The sequence below is a fragment of the Lactuca saligna genome, chromosome 1 (genome assembly GCF_052625555.1).
Source record: "Lactuca saligna cultivar CGN05327 chromosome 1, ASM5262555v1, whole genome shotgun sequence".
NCBI classification, from domain to species: domain Eukaryota; kingdom Viridiplantae; phylum Streptophyta; class Magnoliopsida; order Asterales; family Asteraceae; genus Lactuca; species Lactuca saligna.
The window spans coordinates 59,097,088-59,117,205 of record NC_136417.1 but is presented as its reverse complement, the minus strand read 5'-3'; the positions used below and the strand labels follow the sequence as shown (position 1 = coordinate 59,117,205).

The window sequence follows — 20,118 nt, the reverse complement described above, 5'->3', positions numbered from 1 at the left end:
ACTGCATCATGGCCTATATCTTGGCCGGATCTACTAGAATATCCTTCTGGTTGAAGAGATGCCCTAGGAATTGCACTTTGCACCACCGAAACTCACACTTGGAGAACTTCGCAAAAAGTCTCTCCCTCCTTAGTGTCTTCAGCACCTTGCTTAGGTGCTCCTCATGTTTCCCCTGAGTCTTGGAGTAAACCAAGTTGTCATCGATAAAAACAATTACAGACCGATCCAACATCAGTCTGCACACGTGGTTTATGAGATCCATGAACGTTGTTGGAGCATTGGTGAGCCTAAATGGAATCACCACAAACTCACAACGACCATAGCGAGACCTAAAAGTTGTCTTCTGCACATCATCATCCCTAACTTGCATCTGGTGATACCCTAACCGTAGATCAATCTTGTAGATCCAATATGCTCCCTGATGCTGGTCAAACAAATCATCTATCCTAGAAATTGGGTAACAGTTCTTCATTGTTACCTTCTTCAGCTCCCGATAGTCTATGGACATGCGATGTTGAAACTCCCCATTTCTGGTATGCGATTTAAATAAAGTAATTTTCATTTCTTAAGGGGTACTCGACGAGACAGTAGCCCGAATCGTCGAGCAGAGACGGGATTTGCACACGGTTTAAGTTGGAAACTCGACAAGTCCATATTCTTGGACTTAGCGAGTATGCCAGTCTGGATGAAACCCTAATTTCAAGGGTTTGCACCCTATTTAAACAACTCTCTGCTCCCAAAATCAGCCCCCATCACCCACATAACGTCCCTTACTAAACCCTAGCTTTCCTTTAAGCATTCTTGGAGTATTTTTCACCTTGTGGAGGATTTTGGTGCATATTGGAGTTAGAAGAAGAAGAGAGGAGAGAGGTTTTCAGAGGATCAAAGAAGATCCGAGTTTCTTGTGTCATTCCAGTTCCCATTGAGGTATAAAGCTCGAATCTTTGCTTATTATCATGTAGATCTCCTTAAAAGCTTACTAGTGTCATTTTTGAGCCATTTCTAGACATTGATGTCGAATTAAGAGTAGTTAAGATGAATGGGCTTCGGATCTAAGCATTTCAGAACTCCTTAAGCTCAAGGTTGCCACCTTTATTGAGCCAAATTCCCATTCCAAACCTAGATCTCCTCTTTTAGCTCATTATTGGGTATTTGAGCTTCTTATGAGCATGCATGCACGTAAAGTTAGAAACTTTACGTGTTAAACCAATCCTAGGAACCCAGATCTATGAATTGGATACACTAGAATCGATCAAAATCGACTGTATAGTAATGTCATGCATGGGACTCGGTGAGTTGTTCTTCAGACTCGACGAGTCGAGTCGCGAGTCCCTAATTTTCCCCGTTTGAGAGTTTAGGGTGGAATCAGCGAGTGGGAAATGGACTCTGTAAGTTAGAGCTCAGATCTAGTATTGGAGGGACTCGACAAGTCTATGCCCTGACTCGGTGAGTCCAAGGCAATTTTCTTTCCTCAAGAACAAACTCGATGAGTTGTTCATACAACTCGGCGAGTCGTAGACTGGACACATGATGTGTTATCAACAAACAATCCTATGTGTGCATGCAACCCTAGATTTATATCTATGTTTTTCTCTAATAGATACACAACATTATGAACACATGAAGAACCCTAGCATGCTCCTAGTATTTTTGAAATTCACATAGAAAGATAGATCACATACATCTTGTTGTTATATTGTAATAACAACTCAAATCTTCAAACCCTAAGTCTTGAAAGCAAGTACCACAAGTGTAGTACCTCTAATGGCTCACAAACACCACAAGAAATTGGAGAGGCAATAGAGAGAGAAGAGGAGATGTAGAAATCGGCTCTAGGAACCCTAGGGATCAAGTAGGGACAATTTCTATGGCCTTAGGGGTCTTTATATAGGGTAGAGATTATGGTTTCAGTCCTTATCCTTATCTAGTTGCTTGCCCACCAAGTAACCAAAAGATATGCCTTGAAAGCCCTATCCTCGGACGATTTAAAGGATGCCTTATCCCTTGAATTCGTCCAACCTATATTTAGGGTAACCATTTCCCTACTTTGCAACTATCACATAATTACAATTCAACCCCTCTAGTTTAATTAATTACACTTAATCACAAAATTAATTCCTAATTAATCATCGACCAATATTAATTAAACAAATATGATTTCTCTTTTAATATATTATTCTTATAATATATTAATAAATCATAATAACGTCTTTCTCTATTTATTTCTCCAGTCAAGTTGCTTTGGTGAAGGCAACCCAAATGGACCGTGCATAACCGGATCAAGTACTTACCAAATATGGTTACGGGCTTAGACACTAATCCAACAGTCTCCCACATGGATAAGTCTAGTAACCACAGATGCAAGTACAACTCGATTAGCAATCGTAGCAATCAAAGACGCTGTCGAACTCTGATCTCATCAGTAACCTGTCCTTTAGATAAGGGATCGTATAGTCCTCTGTGTAGATATCGTGCGAACAATCTCATGAAACATTGTCATACTCATTGTTCCAGCAATCAGTTTCTCAATCTCATATTCATTTGACATAGAATTTAATTGAACACATCAATTCAGTCCTGATCGGGCCCGACACATAAGTCAAATCAAAATCATCGAGGGGCCCTGATATCGCTTTTACCCTCTTAGGATAAAAGTAACAGATTAACTTCAACTTATATGCATTTACTATTCACTAAACAATTATACACAACAATGCGTTTAATAACATCAATTTACTGATGCGGTTTCGCATTATCAATGCATAATTAATTAGTAAACAATAAACCATATATCTTGGTTTTAAGACCATATGATATTATCATCTTGCGATCACTCGTGATAGATTTCATGAAGTAATTCCAGCAAGTTCGGGTTTATTCCAATGCTCAAAACTTATTTATAAGCACTCATGAATGTTGTAACAAACCTTTGTTATGTCTAATACCATTCAGACAATGTACACACGAATTCATGACAGTCTTCATTCATACCTACTTCCAACATATGAACGATTGTGGATCATTTGAATGATTCGATTATTCTTAACAAACTCAATCATTCTGGAAGTCAAAACATGCAAAGTGAAACAACCAATTAACATAAGAGAAACACCATTAAATATTAATCCATTATTTAATAATCAAATGTCAATTACAATTATCTATTACAAGTTTCCAAACTATCTAATCCAAACTAATATCGTCCTTCAGCCCAATGCTCCTAGCGTGCTGCAAGTGCTTAACCCTACTCAGTCCTTTCGTAAGCGGATCTGCTGGGTTATCCTCTGACGATATCATCTTAACTACGAGGTGCCCTTCTTCTACTTGATGTCTAATAAAGTGATATTTTATGTCGATATGTCGAGATCTACCATGATATCTTGGTTCCTTGTTCAAGGCAACCACTCCTTCATTATCACAGAAAATTTCCATATGCTCCTTTATCGTTGGTACAACTCCAAGGTCTCCAATGAAGTTCTTCAACCATATCGCTTCCTTTGATGCTTCGCTCGCTGCAATGTACTCTGATTCGCACGTTGAATCGGCTACGGTTTCTTGCTTGGAACTTTTTCAAGTCACTGCTCCTCCATTAAGGGTAAAGACCTAGCCCGATTGCAAACGGTAGTTGTCCCTGTCGGTCTGGAAGCTGGCGTCACTATACCCTCTCACTTTCAATTCATCACTCCCTCTGAGAACCAGAAACCATTCCTTGGACCTCCGAAGGTACTTAAGGATATTCTTAACTGCGGTCCAATGTGCTTTGCCAAGGTTCCCTTGATATCTACTGACCATGCTCAAAGCAAAGGCCACATCAGGGCGAGTACAAGTCATAGCATACATGATTGAGCCAACTGTGTAAGCATAAGGTACTCGGATCATCTCTGCTATCTCGGCTTCGGTACTCAAACTTTGAGTCTTACTCAACTTGGAATTACTTTGTAACGGCAATTCTCCCTTCTTCGAGTTTTCCATACTAAAACGTTTTAGTACCTTATCCAAGTAAGTATTCTGACTAAGTCCTATTATTCTCTTACTTCGCTCTCTCACTATCCTTATTCCCAAAATATAAGAAGCCTCTCTGAGGTCCTTCATAGCGAAACACTTCTCGAGCCAAGACTTAACCTCCTACAGAGTCGGGATGTCATTTCCTATGAGCAGTATGTCATCGACATACAAAATTAGGAAGCTAACTATACTCCCAATGGCTTTGACATATACACATGATTCATCTTCGCTTCGTACAAATCCAAACTCATTGACTTTCTCATCGAAGCAAAGATTCCATCTGCGAGATGCTTGCTTAAGCCCATAAATGGACTTCTCAAGCTTGCACACTCTATTGGGATGCTTCGTATCAACAAAACCCTCTGGATGAGCCATGTAAACATCCTCAACCAACTTCCCATTATGTAAAGCGCTCTTGACATCCATTTTACATATCTCATAATCATGAAATGCAGCAATGGTTAGCATCACCCTAATAGACTTTATTTTAGCAACTGGTGAGAAGGTCTCATCATAGTCAACTCCGGGAGTTTGAGTAAAGCCCTTCGCAACCAATCGCGCCTTATATGTGTACATTCCCATCCACGTCGGTCTTCTTCTTGAAGATCCATTTGCACCTAACGGTCTTACGTCCAGGCACATTGACAACCAAATTCCAAACTTGGTTGTCATACATGGAATGAATCTCGCTGTCCATTGCCTCTTTCCATTTTGCAGACTCTGGGCCTACCATGGCTTCCTTATAGTTGTTAGGTTCATTTAGATTTATTAGTGTACCATCACTAATATACTTTTCCCCTTCAGTAGTAATATGAAAGCCATAAAAACTAGGATTGAACTCTAACTCTTTCGGAGCGTCTAAGAGGTAAAGACTTGTCAATCGGTTCAACTGGAGTTTCCTCCTCGGGTTGAACGTCAGCGATAGAGGTTCCTTCATCACTCAACTCTTGAATCTCTTCAAGATCGATTTTCCTCCCACTATCTCCTTGGCTTATGAGTTCTCGCTCTCGAAGAACCCCTCTCCTCACAACGAAGACAACATTGTCACTCGGTCTATAGAAGATCTATCCAAAGTATTTCTACGGGTAGCCGATGAAAATACATCGCTCATTACGAGGTTCAAGGCTGTCGTGAGTATCTCGTCTTACGAAAGCCTCGCAGCCCCAAACCTTGATATTTACCAACGAGGGAGCTTTACTTGTCCACATCTCGTGAGGTGTTTTGGCAACCTTCTTTATAGGGACTCGGTTAAGGATATGGGCGGTAGTCCCTAAGGCATACCCCCAAAATGAGATAGGTAGTGAAGCACGACTCATCATGGAACGAACCATGTCTAACAGGGTTCGATTACGCCTTTCTGCCACACCATTCAGCTGTGGTGTCCTAGGTGGCGTCAATTGCGAAACTATTCCGCATTCCTTGAGATAGTTGTGGAATTCAAGACTTAGGTACTCTCCTCCTCGATCGGATCAAAGGATCTTGATTTTCCTGCCCAATTAATTCTGCACTTCATGTTTGAATTCTTTAAACTTTTCAAACGTTTATGACTTGTTCTTAATTAAGTAAATATACCCATATCTACTATAATCATCAGTGAAAGTCACATAGAAGCGATTCGCATCCTTTGTGGTGGATCTAAAGGGCCCACACACGTCGGTGCGTATGAGATCCAATAAACCCTCACCCCTCTCACAAGTGCCAGTGAAGGGTGACTTGGTCATCTTTCCAAGCAAACAAGACTCGCACGTGTCATCTTCCCTAAGGTAAAATGACTCCAACACTCCATCCTTTTGGAGCTGGGTTATACGCTTCTTGTTGACATGTCTAAGACGACAATGCCACAAGCATGCTTTATCCATACTATTAGAAGAATCCATACATAACACATCATTTCCTAGGTTATCTACAACCATGATAGTTTCATAAATTCCATTACAAGGCTATGCTTCAAAATATAAAACACCATTTAGATAAGCACAAATCGAACCATTCTCATTATTAAACGAATATCTAAATCCTTGTTTAAACAAACCATGAAATGAAATGATGTTTCTTGCCATATCTGGCGAGTAGCAATAATTATTTAAATCTAAAACTAATCCATTACTAAGCACTAGAGAATACACTCTAATCTTGGTGACACGCGACGATCTTCTGTTCCCCATGATTAGATTTATTCTTCCACGCTCCATATCCCTACTTCTTCTTAGTCCCTGCAAATCAGAACATATGTGATAACCACATCCTGTATCAAGAACCCAAGAAATAGCATGCAATGAATCATTAGATTTAATTGTGTAAATACCTGAGAAAGATGGCTTGATCTTCCCATCCTTGATGGCTTGCAGATATTCTGGGCAAATTCTCTTCTAATGCCCTATTTTGTGGCAGTGGTGGCACTTTGCCTCCTTTGGGTTTGAGTTGGGCTTGGCATGACCAACTTTGGTCCCACTAGAGGCGGAACCATATTGGGACTTTCCATTGTGGTGGCTCTTTGAAGAAGCCTTCCTCTTCTTGCCCTTCCCTTGCCCAATAGCCAAAACAGGAGCAGCGGGTGGAATGGGAGTTAATGCAACATACTTATCCTTGAGGTTGATCTCAGCAGTCCTTAGGAGCACTTGTAGTTTACTTAGGGTGACCTCTTCTTTGTTCATGTGGTAGGTCATCCTAAATTGGTTGTAGCATGAGGGTAAGGAGTGAAGAACGATGTCGATTGCCAAATCTTCCCCAAAGTTAACATTTAACTTGCGAAGACGATCAATATATCTTTGCATCTTTTGCAAGTGTACGGTTAGAGACTCTCCACTTCCCATCTTAGCGATGATCATGTTTGTGATCATCTCATAGCGCTCTTGCCTTGCGCTTTGGTGATATCTCTCTATCAAGTCTTGATCATTTCGTATGGATACATGTCCTCATATGACTTTTGGAGTTCAGGATTCATTGTGGCTAGCATAATGCAATGGACTTTCATTATATCACACTCATGGGTCTCAAAGACATCCATTTCTTCGGGAGTAGCGATTTCCGGATTGATCTTTTCAAGTTTCTCGTCGAGGACATACTCTTTGTCCTTGTAGCGAGCAATCGTGCGAATGTATCTTATCCATTCGCTAAAGTTCGATCCATCAAATGTCACCTTTTGACATAGGCTCATTAGTGAGAATGAAGTAGCAACAATGTTGTTTACATTAGACATCTCTAAATAGAAAGGAACAAAGTTTGATTAGAATTAAATCCCTAATTAAACACCCAAAATGGAAAATTAGGGCTAGGACCCAACAACATTATTTACACATTAGAAAAAGGGATTCTATAATTCAATATGCAAATAATTTGGAGGTAAGTGAATGACGATTCACTAATTCTTCATCATGAAAAACATAACGCTCAAGTTTTAAATGTATTGAGAATTCCTAGATTTCCTTAGAGATTCATTGAACTTTTCAATGGCATGTTTAAATCTCAATATGCCCCTCTCGTTTGTGACTGGGATGCCGAGGATCACAAAGTGGGTGTGAATAACCATGCAAATCTATATGGTGCCCTCATTGTTACAATCGACTATTTGATGTGCCAGTAAACCACACACACTCCATCGAACTATGACAAGCAATGAGTCACCCTTTGCCACCTTTTCTTAGAACCAATTAGTGTGCCGGTTAACCACACACGCTCCACTAACTTCTTAGCAAGGGTGCAAAGTGCAATTTCATGGGATTGCATCAATTTCACTTTTGCCTAAAGTAACTAGGATTGGGAATTTGTAAAAGTGTTTAGTTACTTTACATATATTTATTATACTTATTAATGAATAGAGGATTTCCTTATCCTACCCGTTCGGCTAATGACCCTCCACCAATCAAGGAAGCGGTGGGTAAGAATAGATACCCATTAAATGGCCATTTTATAGGCCATAACCTTATACCCCCCTTATAGATCGGTTTCGTGAATGAGGCCTACTAATGGTAAGACTATCATTTTAGTTATACATATATATATATATATATATATATATATATATATATATATATATATATATATATATATAGAGAGAGAGAGAGAGAGGAGGGTTCAATTGAGAAAAAAAAAAGGTTGAGAATGGGGTTCTCAGCCAATCATTTAATTAGCATCTTAACTTAAAATATACGGTGGCAAACTTGTAAATATGATATGATATCTTTCAATCACAGATACGTAACTGTGGATAATTTGATAACAATTCAAATTCATTATACTCGATCGTTCATCATCCAAATTTCTTCTCCAACGTTCAACGATCATCCAAATTTCTTGATTTAAATCATCGATCAACATCATCTAGTATTAATCAATCATCCATCTTCGTCAAAAACACGTTCATCAACATCATTCAACAGTAGATCAAAAAAATCGTTTTTGGTTCTTTCAATCCAACCTTCAACTATACTTGAGTACGATAATATCTTCAACATCTACGATTAACTTTACTCCCGGTGTCATTAGATCAATATCATCGATAATCAACTGCAGTTTCACTTCATATCATTCATTCAACATCGATCATCAAACAAAACTTCGAAATTAAGGTTAGAAAAACATCAACTCATTTTTTTTTTGAAAAATTTCATATAATTCTCTATCAATCTACTATTTTGTAAGTTTTAAATAGTCAAAGTATCATGTTTTTAGCATTTTTAAGAAAGTTTACTTGTATGCACTCCAACTGTTTGATGAAATGCATAAACTAAATGACCACGCTATATTCACATATGAATATGTTTTCGCACCTTAATCAATATATGATTATTAAAACACAAAAAAATATACAATTTTATATGTTATTCATATGTGAATAACATATTAAAAATATATATATTTGTGAATATATCTTGTAATATCCATATGTGAATAAACTGTGTAATATTCACATATGAATATATCATCTAATATTCATAAGTGAATATAGCATCTAATACCTACAAGTGAAAATATTATGTAATATTCACAAGTGAATGCATCGTTTAACATTTAAATATGAATATCATGTATCATATTCACAAGTGTATATATTATATATTATTCATATATGAAAATAGTGTGTAATATTCATGAATGAATATATATCATGCAATATTTAGATGTGACTAGAATGTGTAATATTCACATATAAATCTACTATATAATATTCATATGTGAATATACTATGTAATATTCATTTGTGAATATACCATGTAATATCACATGTAAATATACAATATAAACAACATATATCATATAATATTCACATATGATTATATATTCATATGTGAATTTACCATGTGATAATTAGAATGTGATAAATCGCTATTATTATGAACTAAAAGTATATTTTTAACATTTTTTTATGTGTATTCACATGTTTTTCAGGCATCGTTATAACTTAATAAAAGAATAACATTTCAATCAATGGTTGGTTCATATCTTGGTGGTTGACGATTGGTTGACATAATTGAGAAGATATCATTGACGAAGACAATATATTTTTATATTCACGTGTAAATGTTATACAATTTAATATATTCTTCATTTTGATCGTATTAAATTCAAATGCAAATGATATTCATTAACCAATACAATGTTGTTTGTCTTAGTATAATGTTGATTTTACGTGTAAAATAATATTGTTACATTATACAAAAAAAAAAACTATGCACAAACCAATTCTTATAGTGTATTATTTATTTTTATATATAAAGGTTGTATTCACAAAATAAATAAATCAACATGTATAGTTTATTCACATAAATAAAAATAAAAGATTACAATAACGATGTTTTTACTAGTAGGATTAAAGTTAGTAACATCATCAGTAAACATATCGTCATGATATCTAAACTTTATTCATATATGAATAATGATGATGTCATCACTAGTAGGAATGAAAATTTAGTGACATCATCAAAATAATTTGCCGCAATGAAGTTTAGTCTCGGAATTTGACGAAATTCGCATATTTGATGTAAAATTGTGCGATTTACAAAACTCACGGCTTCGCCGTGACGTACGGTGTTTTTCGGCCATTGGAGACTGTTTAGGGCCTCAAAATGACGTTTTTCTATTTTTATAATTTTCTGGAAAAAAAAAGTTATCATTTATTCACAAATGAATATAACATTAATAAAAATATATATATGCTTATATAATTATTTTATTAACCTAAAAAGATAACTTGTATGTGAATAAATATATATTCTTATCAAATATGTTTTTTATATTTAGTTTTATATATTTTATAGTCATCGGTTTTATTGACAGTTTTATTCATTTGTGAATAATACATACATACATATATATATATATATATATATATATATATATATATATATATATATATATATATATATATATTCACATTTAATTATTACATATATATTCATTTGTGAATATTATATATGTTTATATGCGGATATAATTCTTATATGTTATTCACATATGAATTACAAACTTACTTAAAACCTTAAAATGACGTATTACCTGTATTCATTTGTGAATATGACATGTATTCGCATGTGAATATATTTTTTTATATATTATTCACATATCAATTACATACTTGCTCTGTGTTTTTAAAAGATATACATTGATTCTCGTATAAAGACATATTCACTTGTGAATATTACGTGATATATTTAGTTTATGCATTTCATCGAACAGTTGGCGTGCAAATAAATTAACTTATATAACTATGGTAAAAAAAATACACAATTGAAGCCAATAATTACAAAACAAATCAAATCCTATCAAAATCGATTAATAATCAATAGGTTTATATAAAAAATTGTGAAAAAAAAATGTATAAAAAACGAAGTTTTTCAAACTTGAAAAACAATTCTAAAAAAAATCTTCAAATATATGCTTATGTTGATGAACTTTCAATTGCTACCTGTTGTTTGATATTGGCGAAGGTTCCTTTGATGAAGTTTCGATGATTTGTGATCACTAAATGATGTGACATCGATAAATATCGATTATTTTAACGATTTCGCTTGATGTCAATGAAACTGGACAAGATTGAATCACGAGTTACATTTAGTACTACAAATAAATGTTTTAATGACGAATCACAACATTTTGATGAATAAACGAAGATTTTTGATGAAGAATTGATGTTTTTATGAAGTGTCGATGTCTTTTTTTATGAAGAACATGTGATTTTGATAGCGAACAAGTAGTAGAACGTATGATGTTGATGAACAACATATGATGTTGTATGATGTTGATGAAGAACACAGAGGAACAATCGAGGTGAATGAATAACAGATGGTGTTGATGAAGAATAAATAAACGATCCAGAAGAAATGGTATCTGTGATTGAAGGTTAATATATCATATTTACAAAATTGTCACCGTGTATTTTATGTTAATATGCTAATTAAATGATTGGCTGAGAATGATTCCCCCATTCTCAACTTTTTTTATTTTCTCAATTGAACTTACTTCTCTCTCTCTCTCTCTCTCTCTCTCTCTCTCTCTATATATATATATATATATATATATATATATATATATATATATATATATATCTTGTAATAATATAATAGTATATGGTGTATTTTAATCATTTCAAAATACTAGGGTTTTAATCTCAATTTAAATTTTTTTTTCGAAATTTAATACCATTTAAATTAAAATTTTAAATATTAAAACTCTTGATTTAATAATTATCTTGAATTAAACTATTAATTTAAATTATTAAATCATAAGGGATTATTTAAATCATGAAGGATAATTACCAATTAAATAATTAATTTATCCTAATCCTTTTAATCCCTCTAAATTTCAAAAATCATGGGATAGAATAATTCAAAATCTTTAATTACCATATTTAACCATTAAAGGATAATTGCAAGATATGGGATTATCCAAATCCCTAAAATTTAGGATCTTATCTTGGGGATGAGGCTAATCTCGAAAATCCTAGGGTTTGCAAACCCTAGATTTTGAAATCTTGGCACTTAAGGAAAGGATTTGAAAAACCCTTTCAAATTTTCGCAAATTAGGGTTTAGGAACCCTAATCTCGAAATCTTGCCTCCTAGGGTTTATTGGCAATAAACCCTAATATGTCAAGTTCATACAATTGTATAATAGTAATAGAAAACAAGTTAACCAAAGGCTCTGATACCACTGATGTGTTATGAACAAACAATCCTATGTGTGCATGCAACCCTAGATTTGGATCTATGTTTTTCTCTAATAGATACACAACATTATGAACACATGAAGAACCCTAGCATGCTCCTAGTATTTTTGAAATTCACATAGAAAGATAGATCACATACCTCTTGTTGTTATATTGTAATAACAACTCAAATCTTCAAACCCTAAGTCTTGAAAGTAAGTACCACAAGTGTAGTACCTCTAATGGCTCACAAACACCACAAGCAATTGGAGAGGCAATAGAGAGAGAGAAGAGGAGAGGTAGAAATCGGCTCTAGGAACCCTAGGGATCAAGTGCGGACAATTTCTATGGCCTTAGGGGTCTTTATATAGGGTAGAGATTAGGGTTTTAGTCCTTATCCTTATCTAGTTGCTTGCCCACCAAGTAACCAAAAGATATGCCTTGAAAGCCCTATCCTCGGACGATTTCAAGGATGCCTTATCCCTTGAATTCGTCCAACCTATATTTAGGGTAACCATTTCCCTACTTTGCAACTATCACATAATTACAATTCATCCTCTAGTTTAATTAATTACACTTGATCACAAAATTAATTCCTAATTAATTATTGACCAATATTAATATAAAAAAAATATGATTTCTCTTTTAATATATTATTCTTATAATATATTAATAATTCATAATAACCTCTTTCTATATTTATTTCTCCAGTCAAGTTGCTTTGGTGAAGGCAACCCAAAAGAACCATGCACAACCGGATCAAGTACTTACCAAATATGGTTACAGGCTTAGACACTAACCCAACAACACATTCATAGGATGAAGGAGGACTCAACGAGTTGTTCATACAAATCGGCGAGTCAGATGAAGATGGACTCGATGTTTGTATCAAAGAAAAAATCGTTGAGTCTTTGCTAAACTTGATGAGTTGAAGCGAATAAAGGATTAGAAAAGGTGTTAGGGACTCGGCGACGTGGCGGCCCAACTCGGCGAGTCCGGTCAACTGAAAGTTGACTTTGACCAGGAAGTTAACTTTAACTAAGGGTAAAATAGTCATTTTACCCTGAGGGTAGTTATCAGTTCTTGATCTAGTGTTTTTGGGATTTGTAGCCGGGAGTTCCGGAGTAGCAGTCAGCCAGTTTCAGATTTAGCATCTCAGCAGCCAGCATTACGAGGTGAGTTTCTTTCCAGTAGGAACGGGTCTACAGCCACAATGTCGACACGTTTAGTTAGCAGTAGTTTTGGACTTTGTTCCGATGTAGTAGTTAGTGTGCTTGATGTTTTTGTGATTCAAGCATGTCTTTGTGTTATATGTTCCGGACTTCGGTCTGGTGCAGTATGTAATATATGTGTTATGATTATGCTATGCTATGTTCAGTCCAATTTAGGACTTCGGTCCGATGCTGAGGGAAAGGCCCTGGTTAGTTCCGTACTTCGGTCCAATGCAGAGGGCAAGGCCGTGGTTAGTTCTGGACTTTGGTCCGATGCAGTCTTCGAAAGTCGATCCGATGCAGAGGGTAAGGCCCTGGTTAGTTCTGGACTTCGGTCCGATGCAGTTTCCGGACTTCGGTCTGATGCAGTTTCTGGATTCCTGGTCCGATGCAGTGGGCAAGGCCCAGTATGTGCTTTATGTGTTATTGTATGGTATATGGTAGTTTGGGGGAGCTCACTAAGCTTCGTTCTTATAGTTTCAATTTTTGTTTTCAGGTACTTTCACTAGTAAGGGAAGAGCTCAGGTTGATGGTATGGTACACACCACAGTTTCAGTTAGCGTGAGAGTTCACTCTGATATTTTGACATATGTGACACAGTGTTTGATTTGATCTATTTTGATATGAAATTTTGAGACACATATGTGTTTTGTTATATGACATTTATATATTATGGTTTTAGTTATGTTTTCAAATAAAAATGTTTGGGTGGTAATTTTCGGATGTTACAAGTTGGTATCAGAGCCTTGGTTTGAGGGATTCAGGCACACTTTCGGGTGTGTCTGAACTCAAACTATGGTAAAAGATTTTCAAAAGAGAAACATTTTTGAAAATAATTTTTGAGAGAGATCTTAGAAAGAAAAAGAATTTTTTTTTAAAAGGAGATAAGGGTGTGGTGCATGCGATCAGCCGAGCTCAAGTAAGTACTCCCAAATTACCCATACAAGTTTATGTTATGATTTTCAGATTCAGTTTCAGTAGAACAACATGCTAGAAAAGGATTAAGGATCTAGGAATGATGCCTTATGTGCCTGCTTTATGTACTTTAGCTTTATGAAAATTGCATGCTAGTACTAAGTAGACATCAGTAGGATAGCTTGTTTAGGTTATGCCTGATAGTATGAGCTTAGCATCATATGCTAGTATGGTTTCCTGTATAAGAATAGAATTTGCTTGAATCGGTTTCTTTTTGTCTGAATGTTGTTTGCTTTGTGATTTGTGGGACTTGGAGTGATGGGAGTTAGATGTTAGGTGGATACGTTAAGTCACATGCAATCAGGGTTGAATAATCTCAGAGTGTTGGATTTGACCCTATTGCATAGCTCTTGTTTGAGTCCTAACCGTTGCAGGAATGATTCCCTCACTCAAAGGATTATATGATCCTCGTTGCATGTAATGGTACCCACGTGGCGGATAACTAACATTAAGATGAGGCCTTCAGCAGATGAGGACTGGTGTTGGATGAGTCAGAGATTTCCCTAGGGTAAGCCTAGGATGATAGTAGCAGAGATCAATAGTAGTTGTGACTTGGTGGAGTCGAGGCAGTTCTTGAGGAAAGTACAGATAGATGTGGAAGGTAGTATAGGCCCATACTACTGAAAGCAGAGGATCCATACTTGAATCAAGGAAGGCCGAGGTGAGACCAGGAAACTTGTAGTAGTAGCAATCCCTCGAGATTTATCAGTATTTATGACGTTGTCGTTATGTGTTTCAGAATGGTGATTTTACGCCCTAGACCAGCAGGTGGCAGTTCAGGTGTCGGTGAGGGATCAAGATCAGGATCGGGGGCCGAGCATTTGGATGAGCAGACGAGGGAGTTTTTCTCTCCAGAGATTACTCGTATCATACTTGACCAGACTCCTATGATCTTTGGTTCGATCAAGGAGAGTATTTTGCAGCTGATGGATGAGAGGTTGAGCATATTCCGTGTTGAGGTGGCGACCATGATGGGGTCACGCACACTCACTTTCAGGGAGTTTAGAGCTTGTGGAGCTCCTGACTATCATGGGGCACGGGATCCCATTACGAGTACTAGGTGCTTAGCGGATGCCGCCAATGATTTCCGCACTAGCAGATGTCCCAAGGGGGACAAGGTCAGACTAGCATCCAGTCTCCTAAAGGACAGGGCACGAGATTTATGGGAGGAGATCAGACATGTCATTGGGGATGATGCAACTCTTGATGCGATGACTTGGGCCGATTTTGTTACCAGGTTCAGAGTCATGTTTGCATAGGTTATTAAGGTGCAACAGTTAGCAAGGTAGTTTCAGGATCTTACTCAGACTACAGAGACAGTGGCGGAGATTACCGCCAAGTTCAGGGAGAGGGCTCTTCTTGTTCCTCTGTACGCAGATGATGAGGAAATGAAGAAGGCTCATTATTATGAGATGTTGCGGAGTGATATCCACCAGTTTTTGAGCCGGTCCAGCTATAAAACGCTGGATGACATGATTGCTAGGGATCGTAAGAGAGAGATTGATTTAGAGATGGGGAAGAAGAGGAAGCTAGAGACGGCATCTGGCACTGGGAGTTCGGGAAAAAAGCTCAAGGTATCCGATCATAGATCCAGGGGTCAGCAGAGCCACAGTCGGTGTGGAAAGTGTGGGAGATTGCACGATGGGGCGTGCAAGGCAGGGAATGCCGATTGCTACAAGTGCGGTCGGACTGGGCATATAAGCAAGGATTGTATAGCTATTACCACCACCACAACATCTGATCTGATTTGCTTCCATTGCAATCATAGGGGACATAAAAAGTCCCAGTATCCGAGTTTGGCAGCAGTTGGGAAGGTGGTAGCACCTGCCCCTGCAACATTAATGATTACAGACGGCCGTCAGGGCTGGAGTGAGGCGCCAGTGGCGAAGACTATAGTTGTTTAGATGACATCAGGGGAGGTACGAGCGACTCCTAATGTGGTGATGGGTATGTATCGTCCTTTCATCTCTTTATTTGTTATGAATTGTTTCTTATGGTTATATGTTTTATATAGGTTCGTTCTTAGTGAACGACATTTCAGCTACAGTCTTATTTGATTCAGGGGCTACCCGATCATTTGTTTCGCTTGCGCTTAGCAAGAGGTTTAGCAGAGCTCCGAGGGAGCTAGATTTTCCACTTGATGTTGAGATAGATGATGATAGGACCGTCATGGTCGCAAGAGTGCATAAGGGGTGTTCGCTTCAGTTATTTGATGAGCATTTTTCGGTAGACCGGGTTCTTATTCCTCTACGAGGGAACAAGGTTATAGTAGGCATGGATTGGCTGAGCCCCAATGGGGCAGTGATTGATTGTGAACTGCGGTTAGTGGGGGTTCACACTCCCAGTGGGGGAGAGTTAGTGAAGAAATCTGTGAAGAAAGTGTCTCAAACTGTTAATCCAACTACTATGAATCGGAATGCTTTCATGCCTGTCAAGATCCTTAAGATGCCATCTAATCTTGCTAGTTTCGATGTTCAGAACAAATTTGTCAATAGTTGTATAAAAAAGGTCAATGTTGAGTTTTCCTATGTGAAAACTGACTCTCCTAAGATAATTTCTTCTTCTGTGGTTATTGCAAAATCCGATGGTATGATTTTCAAACCAAAACAATTTCCAAAACCTAACATGCTCTCGAAAGAAGAAAACATAAGACAAGTTGCTAGGTACACTTTTGTTCAGAAACCTTCCAAAAACTCAAAACAAAAGTTAGAATGGAAATTGAAAAACTCTAAAAAAAACACAACTGTAAGATCTGTGAACATAGTTACTCCTACAACATATCAAAAACCTGTTCCTTCGAGAAATGCAGTATCCAAGCAACCATTGGTTGGATATGATTTTTAGATAAATGAAAAGACCATGACATTCTACTTCTTCCAAAAGAATCTCGAAAAAAGCCTTCTGAAATGCCAACTGCTCAGAATTCACAACCCAAGTCCAAAGATCATGCCAAAGTCCCCAAATCTAACTCAGAGCGTAAAAACTACAAATCTCACTAATTTTGCAGGCATTTTGTGCTTCAAAACAAGATACAATATGGTATATTCATAGTGCTTGTCCCATGCACATGACTGGGCAAAAATACTTTCTGTGTGATCTTAAGCTCGCTCCTAACGCTGGTCACACTACTTATGGCAATAATTCTAATTCTCAAATTCAAGGTTATGGCATCTTGACCAATGGAAATTTCTCTATCTCTAAGGTTGCATATGTAGCTGATCTCAAGCATAATCTGATCAGTGTGTCATAACTCACTGATGCAAACCAAAGAGTTGAATTATGCAATAAGCATAGCTACATTATGACAGAAGACCAAAAATAATGTCTTATATAATCAAATCGCATCAAAATATGTATCCTTTAGACATAAACATGATCACCGAAAAGCCTCAACTTTATCTTCTTTCAAAGGCAATTCCTGATGTAAGTTGGCTATGCATCGGAGGCTCGATCATCTCAACTTCCGATACATGAATGATCTTGTTTATGGTGAAATGGTCCATGCCCTGCCACTACTCAAATTCGAAAGTGATCATCTCTTTGTTGTGTGTGAATATGGGAAGCAATAAAAGAAAGGTCATCATGTGATCATTGAAAAATCCATTTTGGAACCATTGAAACTTCTTCATATTGATCTTTGTTGACCATCTACCGTAGAAAGTTTACATCAAAAAAAAGTATATTCTTGTGATAGTTGATGACTACACAAGGTACACTTAGGTATTCTTCCTATGGCTGAGGGGGAGAATAGTCTTCCAACCCTCGAATCAAATATTGATGGATTTCAATATGCAATATATCAATTCACTGAATTTGATCCCATTCCGAAAAATAACGAAGACTATGCCAACTTCTTTGACTTTCCAAATGATGACGATGTTGACATATATGGTTCAGAAGCTCAAAGGGAGGATTATCCTCAAATTCAAACTATTTAGGGGGAGCAACATAACCACATTGTTGATGTGGGATCATCCGTTGCACAAGAAGTTCCAAGATTGCATATCTAGACAAAGGATCATCCTCCACATCAAGTCAACAGAAATCTCAACGCTGGAGTTCAAACTCGCTCTACTACCAAGATTCTAAATGAGTGTCACTTCTCAACATTCATATCAATAGTTGAACCAAAATCCATCAAGGAAGCCTTAGAACATTCTTATTGGATTACAACCATCCAAGAAGAGTTAGCAAAATTTGACAGAAATCAAGTGTGAATTCTTGTCCCTCCTCGTCAGTATCACCCTATTGTTGGTACCAGATGGGCCTTCCAAAACAAACTTGACAAAAACAAAGTTACATTTAGAAACAAATCGAGATTGGTAGCCAAAGGATTTAGTCATATCGAAGGACTCAAATACGACGATACCTTTTCTCTTGTTGCTCATTTTTAAGCCATCCGAATCTTTCTCGCTTATGTTGCTCACAAAGGCTTTAACTTGAAAAAGTTGTTTATGGCCTCAAGCAAGCTGCACGCGCCTGGTACGTGACTCTCATAGATTTTCTAAAGCGCTTCGGTTATCAAATAGGAATTCTTGATCCTACATTATTCTGAAGATCGAATGGAAACCATCTCATGTTAGTTCAAATATATGTTGACAACATCATCTTTGGATCAACGGATTCAATGATAGTTGCTGATTTTGCAAAGTTAATGGTTAGTCGATTCCATATGAGCAAGAATTGTGAATTAACTTTCTTCCTCATTCTACAAGTTAATCAGACCAATAGAGGAATCATTATTCATCAAGAGAAATACACTTACAAACTTCTGAAAAAATATTCAATGGACACATGTGCCTCTGCAGAGGTTCCAATTTGTTTCGGTCACAAGATCTTCTCGGACCCATTAGGTGTTGTTGTTGATCAAAAAAAGTATAGGAGAATGATTGGATCGCTACTCTATCTCACAGCAAGTCGTCTGGACACCATGTTCTTGACATGTTTATGTTCTAGATTCCAGGTTAATCCAAAGATGTCTCATCTTCTGGCCATCAAGAAAATTTTCTGATATCTCATAGGAACAAAGAACCTCAGAATTTGGTATCTGGAAAATGAAAGTTTCCTTCTTCAAGCCTATTTCGACTCAAACTATGGAGGTCTTCAACTAGATAGAAAAAGCACATCTGGAGGTTGCCAATTTTTAGGTGGAAGCTTGTTTAGCTGGTCATCCAAGAAATAGAATTGTATTGCTCTTTTAACAGCCAAAGCAGAATACATTGTTGCTGCCAGCTACACTTCGCAAGTTCTTTGGATGAAATCTCAGATTTTGGACTATGGTTATCGATTTCAATAGATTTCTATCTGTTGTGACTCTCAAAGTGCAATTGCAATTTCTCACAATCTAATTCATCACTCCCTGACCAAGGACATTGACATTGGGTACCATTTTATTAAAGATCATGTTCTAAAAGGAAACTTTGAGCTCATTTTTGTTCCTTGTGATGATGAAATTGTTGATGTCTTTACTAAGGCATTAGAGGAAACCAAATTTAATGCTTTTCTAAAGAAAATGGGAATGATGATGTTTGATCCACAATTCTTCCAAGAGGCTTGTACTCTTTAATGGAAACATTATAAAGTAAAATAATTATGAATTCAAATACTCTTCTCCTCGGAATTGTTTCCTCTCGAAAATATAGGATCATCATATGTATCTATTTTTCTAACCTTTACTTCCAGTCTTTAAGTTTTTTAGCTTTCCTCATCACTTTAAGTCTAGACTGAAATAGTTACATCGGATTACTTCAGAAATTCGCATCTTGGAGTATTTTTCAAAAAAAAGC

At 36.8% G+C, this 20,118-nt stretch overlaps 1 protein-coding gene across 1 annotated transcript; it reads left to right on the top strand.

Moving 5' to 3' along the window:
- Positions 1 to 18,959: 18,959 nt before the first annotated feature.
- Positions 18,960 to 19,898, top strand: LOC145006840 (uncharacterized). The gene is made up of 2 exons (XM_078965878.1): positions 18,960 to 19,295; positions 19,629 to 19,898. The coding sequence occupies exons 1-2, from the start codon at positions 18,960 to 18,962 to the stop codon at positions 19,896 to 19,898; spliced, it is 606 nt and encodes a 201-aa protein (XP_078822004.1).
- Positions 19,899 to 20,118: the final 220 nt, after the last annotated feature.

What these genes read in the sequence shown, in the direction of transcription:
- LOC145006840 (XM_078965878.1), top strand. Translation starts at nt 18,960, where the DNA reads ATGATAGTTGCTGATTTTGCAAAGTTAATGGTTAGTCGATTCCATATG. An exon ending in GTTTATGTTCTAGATTCCAG is followed by an intron (nt 19,296 to 19,628) that starts GTTAATCCAAAG and finishes CGATTTCAATAG; the next exon opens with ATTTCTATCTGTTGTGACTC.